At 34.4% G+C, this 6,223-nt stretch overlaps 1 protein-coding gene across 1 annotated transcript; it reads right to left on the reverse strand.

Annotated features, from left to right (window-relative positions):
* Positions 1 to 1,836: 1,836 nt before the first annotated feature.
* Positions 1,837 to 5,900, reverse strand: LOC132171149 (rhamnogalacturonate lyase B-like). The gene is made up of 16 exons (XM_059582390.1): positions 5,842 to 5,900; positions 5,617 to 5,692; positions 5,392 to 5,513; positions 5,244 to 5,294; positions 5,036 to 5,155; positions 4,842 to 4,961; positions 4,609 to 4,744; positions 4,305 to 4,475; positions 4,006 to 4,161; positions 3,805 to 3,911; positions 3,634 to 3,724; positions 3,225 to 3,366; positions 2,866 to 3,025; positions 2,656 to 2,772; positions 2,348 to 2,471; positions 1,837 to 2,236 (listed from the first exon to the last, which is right to left on the reverse strand). The coding sequence occupies exons 3-16, from the start codon at positions 5,508 to 5,510 to the stop codon at positions 1,991 to 1,993; spliced, it is 1,860 nt and encodes a 619-aa protein (XP_059438373.1). The 5' UTR covers positions 5,511 to 5,513; positions 5,617 to 5,692; positions 5,842 to 5,900; the 3' UTR covers positions 1,837 to 1,990.
* Between the last annotated feature and the right edge of the window lie 323 nt (positions 5,901 to 6,223).

Consider the following 6,223-nt stretch of genomic DNA (forward strand, 5'->3'; position numbering starts at 1 on the left):
CCCTCTAAGAGTGATGTAGCTATTAAATCACCATTAATTAGGCTTGCGGTTGATTACTATTAAATTTTAATCAAATGATAATTTTAAATGTTATCTCATTTCTGGAGATCTAAATACAAGAGAGACTTCTAGAATTACTTGTTTTGTTATTGTTTTGTGTGGTTGTTCTTTAATTTAGTATGTGTTCCATGGATTTACATTTTCTTTTCATTTATAAAACATATGTTTTACTGATTTTAGAGTTCTAGAAGAAAGTTGATAAATCTTTACATAAAAACTTGTAATAATCGACCACCTATTAATTGACTAACTGATTAATTGAAAAAGTCGAAACTATTGCGCATCGGTATGAAGTCAGTTAATTAACTAACTTAGGGTGCGTTTGAAATTGAGACTTCACAATAATAATCTACGTTTTTAAAAGATATCACACAATGTAATGTGTTTGGCATTGCAATTTAAAAAACACTTAATCTAAAATAGGAAAAAAAATATATGATTTTTTATAAGTAGGCTTGGGGGTGCTTATTTGAAAAGGCATAAATTTAAACCAAAATCATGATTTCGCATAACAAATATTTGATAAAAAAAACTTTTTAGCATGTTTTACCAAACGTCTTTGCGATTATAAAAAGGTAGCGATTTCAAAAACGTAATTTTTAAAATCGCACATATTGAAACCGTAATCCTAAACAGACCCTTAACCAACTTTCATGGTTCAGTAGACGAAAATACCCACACGACACCAACTGAACTGATACGTACCCACGTACCCTTAATAGGAAGGCCTGGAAGGGGTTGTTGATTTAAGAACAATGCGATGTAGCGGCACTTTTTCCTGCATTTATCCAGAAATAGCGATGTTCCATGGTACTATATTTATAATTACAAATGTGGCAAGGAATTCCAGAAATAATGCTTTTCCTAAGCATTAGCCTTGTTTTAATGTAATCGATATGTGCCAACTTTGGACAATTTTAAGAATTTGTCGAACAAATTAGGAATTTGTTCTAGAGTCTAAAAAATCCCCCTAAAATTGGCCAAATTAATTTGGCAAATTAAGATTACATTGAATCCGTTATACCAAATTTCTTTGACAAATTTGAGATCTGGTTTAGTAGGCTTGGATATAAAACCTGCCCCAACATTTGTTGGGTTATTTTTATTTTTTATGAATGTATTTGTTGGGTTATTTTTCGTGTTCCAAAACTCATCGAGTCAACAGAAATCTCAAGTGATCGAGATTTGATAACTCGTCAGGTCAACAACCAGAAACTAAAAAAGAAAAAAGAAAAAAGAAAGAAAAAAAAAACATGCACAATCTATTAACTTTCCTTCTATGATAGATTTGATAACCGGCCAACATGCACGGAATCACTTAACAAGTAGATGAAGATTTTTTGGTTCCCTACCCATAAATTGTATTTGATATCAAAAAGTACAAGCAAATTGTATACTTCTATATGCTTAGAAAAAAAATAAAAAATTGTATACTTCTATATAATTTTCCATAATGGATCGTGATCAATAATAATGAATTATGTTTTTATTATAATAGATTTCATATGTAGTTTAACTGATTGGGAACCACGCCTCATGAATCAAAGGTCACTTGCTAGTTCGAGTTTTTCTCCATTTGTGTGGACATGTCAAAAAAAAAAAAAGATTTTAAAATATTTATTTATTTAATTTTTGTTATTGAAGACCCACAAATTTGTTAGAAAATATGAATTGTAAAAAGAGAAGATATGAAGGCAAAATAGGATTAGCACTTCAAGACTCCATCACAACCACAATATGTTTAGAAAAATAATCCATTTATTATAATTCATTTATTACAAGGAAAGACTGATGCTTAGCCTTACAATATAACAAATAATTTAACCTTTTGATAGCTACATTAATATACAAGATATATAGTTATTTGTCACTGTGGCTTTCTAAGATGTAGAGGGCAATTGAGATGAAAAATATTCTTGTACGTGTAGGGTCATGAGTACCCCTCGGGAGGCCCTTCTAAACGAAGGTAGTCATACATGACTCCTTGGAAAGGACTTGTACTTCTTGATTGCGTTAGATAGATTGTGTTGTTTCCTTCTTGTAATACATTACTTGCAACGTCAATGCTGTAAAACCTATATAATCCATGAATACCATGTCTTGCGATGGCATTCTCTCTTCCTATAACTCCTGTTAAAAAGTGTGCAGGTTGGGCACTCGCATCGTTGAACCGAACCTTTAAACAACCCAATTACCAGAAATCCATAAGCAAAATATTAACCAAAAAACAAAACTCAAAATATAACTAGCTAGGCTGTGTGCTTATGTTGTTTTGAAAGTTTTATACCTCCAAATCAGCTTCATTGGCCGAAGCCAAGGCCAACTGGAGTGTGTAATTTCCGATGTTCACACTTTCAAGTTCAAACACGATTTTCCATGTTGCTGCTTCGTATGTTCGATTATTTATGTTCCTGCAATGCAATATTAGAAACAAGAATTAGAACAAATGTGTCCGGATTTGTCGCAATTTGTTGTTTAGGTAAATGTTCGAACAATTCAAAACTAGTTCGAACATGTGGCAAGAGGCCCAACCGGATTAACTGTAATTCAAATAGACAATTATAGAGGATTCTAGTGCAAAACAAATATATATACCTCGTAACATGCGCATAGAACCAATCCTTGCGATAATCGCTAACATTAATTGTGTATACGAGATCCTGCTCACGATATAAGTCTGCATACCTTTCCCACAAGCCATATTGCCTGAACCTGCGACTCAAAATTATTTTAAAAAGTAAGCAACAAAATTTCTTTTAGAATTGCGACATTAATGTGTGACTGCATATGGTGTACGTGACTAACTTTTCAGTTGGCTGATTGCTGTACAATCTGTTCATGAGCGTTGGGTATGGGTCTGGTACATAGAACTCTCCGGCAGTGCGGTCAGGGATCCCAATTTCCCACAAAGTAGGGCCATGTCTTGGAGGCTCATACACAAGGACATCCATTTGGACCTCCCCACCTGCATTGCATGTTAATGAAGCTTTATTAGTTAGCATGTTCAATGGATATAGCATTTTTTATTGCATTTAATGATATACATGGTGTCATGTCATTTAAAATTTTAAATGATGTAACAAAATATGCATCATTAAATCTATAAAATTTAATATGAATCATTAATTTGAAATTGAGATACTCTTCATCTAGCATATGCTAACCTGGATTAATAGTAATCTTGGTATCATTCTTATAATCGCCAATAAAACCAGGGACCCATGCATACAAATTATACTCCCCGGGTAGGATGTTTTTTATTATGAAACGTCCATTCTCGTCCGCCTGGGTCCAAAATTGATAACCCTGAAACAAATTGATAAAGAAATAGAATTTAGAGCTAATTAGTGTTTGATCACTCTTCATCATTTCTAAGGAAAATTACTTAAATCATCACTTAAATCTCAAATATAGGCTCAAACCCTCTCTTAAGAAGTGAGAATTAACACATGAAGTAGGAGGCGAATGATAAGACCCTCGAACTCAAGTTAAATTACTACTTATCAGAAAAGTTTAAACTAATAAGAATAGATCATTTAATTTATATTATAATAATTAGTGACAAAATATTACCTTACTTTCTCTTTGCCATGATCCCACCTCTCCGGGAGCCGCCAAACCCACATAAGCAGATTGCGCCCACATTAGTTCCTCATTGATGTACCTAATATATTGATTTCTCATTGTGAGTATCACTTGAATATGTGTGGAGAAATTATGCAAGTAGCTACTCAAGTGGCATACCGGTCATGGACTAGCAATTGACCCGCAACTGTTCCTCGTTGATCAGAAGGAAGGAAATCTTCTGATTCGGTGAAGTTGTATGGCCAGCTACCCACTTCGCTCAACATCTGGTAAAAATCAAGTGCTAGTTAATTAATAAATAATTTATCAGTTATAAATTCCAAGGAAAAGAACACCGGCCACCCAAGTTCAATATTATACCTGCTCTTTAGCATTTTCCCAAAGTTGTCGGGGATTGTTTTGACTGGAAACTGAGTTAAGATAGACAAATATGGGACCAAAAACCTTTTTCCATGGCTCTCCCTCTTCAAAATTAATCCCTACGTCCTTCCCAGCATAATGGGTGCTCACAAACATCTGCACATAAACAATAACCAAATTCAAATGAAGACCTTTTTGTTTGTTTGGTTGTTTAAGAAGGCAGACAAATATGTGGTCGCTGTCAAAAGAAAAAGGAAGACAAATATGAGGGTCCAGAGATGATAAATGGGTGGACTTACGGAGAGGGCAATGGGACCGGCATGGGAGGTGAGGTCTTGCTTGTTTGGCCCAGCTGTACGGAACTCATTGCTAGGTGTTATGATCCAAAATCCAACGGGTGGGTCAGGGGATATCCATCCGTGAACCTTATTATCCTCATTTTCTATAGAGTATTGATACTTGTCATCCACCTGCGCCCATAGTGTCACGAGTCTTAAAATTGTACGTGAGCCAACGCATGCCAACAAGTAAAAACAAATAATAATAATAATAATATATAATAGAGTAATATTATGGATAAGGTAGAAATGGATTTAAGGGTACCTCTCCTCTAAGCTGAGGATTGGCTGGATTGGTCAAAAGAACAGCCTCAGGGTAGGCGAGTGGCTGGCCATGTATACGGTCTTCCATTGTTGGCATGATCCTCTGCTTCTCATCCGATAGCGCCATGTAGCAAAATCTGTCCAATTCATTTCAAATAATATATTATGATTATTATTCACTTTTTAATAATAAAATAAAATGATATATAACATCTTCTTTATATATAAAATTACTTGTCACTGCGGAGCTTGTAGACAATCCTAATTTGATCAATCTCCACCTCCGGCCATCCTTCAAGCCGCTCAAATACTGCGTATGAATAATATCCCGAAATCCCACGCCGCAATATGTACCTGTAAAATGTTATAATAATATTAACAAGGTTTATAATTTTAGACTAAAGATTATCAGTTGATGAAAAATGCACCTTTTGTCTATATTTAAGGCAACACTTTTTCCACGGAGCGAAATATCCCATATCTTACTAAAAGAAAGCTCTATTTGGTCTTCATCCTGGGTTAGAATTGTGAAGTTTGCTCCTGCTATTCTGCAAATTATTCGTTGGGAAAAGGCTACTTTAAATTTCCTCCCTAAAACACAAAACCATGCAAATATTTGATCATAATATTAGTTACCTCTCAAAGATACTTGGGCCTCCTGGCTCATTCCAAACTACGTCCCAATACCTAGATCATGTTAGCAGATTTTGTCAAACATGAAAAAGATTGCGTAATTATAAGTATAGAAGCTTGATTTAAAAAGGAAGTAGAAAATCCCGCGTACCCTCTATCTTCTCTTCGATTATGATCGTCAAGTATGTCAGCGATACCATTGTAATTTATTCCCAGGACATGACCATCCGGTATTGAGAAATTGACTTGGACGATCCCATTATCCAACATCACCTGATCAAAATATTATGTGAAGCACAGTAATTGACTAATTCAATTATGTTTGTTTTTCTGCCTAGCTAGAACATGTGAGAAACGGGAGAATTCATGCATTTACCTGCTGATTGATGTCGGTATACAGCTTCACCTCAAGAGATTTTTGGCTTTTGCCGCGCCGCCCCCATAGGACTCTCCTGCATTATATGTAAAAAAATAAAAAATAAAAAAAATAAAAGTTATCAAAAGAATCCACTGTTGTTAACAAATAAAAGTAAGCTTGAAAACTCATTGACCCTACTGGAATATACACACCACAAACTCATGAAATCAATGAACAAGAAACCTTTGCTTTTAGAGTATTGTATATCACCAATCGTCTTCTTCTTGTGCAGTAGTAGTACTTAAACAGAAAGGCAAACGAAAAAAGATGCCAGGCTGAAAGATAAAAAACTAGTTTACAAACTAGTCACCTCTCTATCTCTTTCTCTCTTTTATTTCTAAAAGACAAAGAACAAATAATTAAACTAAATGAAAGTGGAGGAATTCTTCATTTTATTTCACTCGTACGAAAATACATCTTACGAAGCCTATAAATAGAGGCATACAAAGACTAACTTACTTGGATTGAGATCCCCTCAGATGTCATCAATTTCATCTAACGGTTTAAATAAATATAAGAGTTTGTGTGTTACCAAGATAATTAATTTTAGTTTTCAATATGTAAA

Source organism: Corylus avellana, chromosome ca2, assembly GCF_901000735.1.
Source record: "Corylus avellana chromosome ca2, CavTom2PMs-1.0".
Lineage (NCBI taxonomy): Eukaryota > Viridiplantae > Streptophyta > Magnoliopsida > Fagales > Betulaceae > Corylus > Corylus avellana.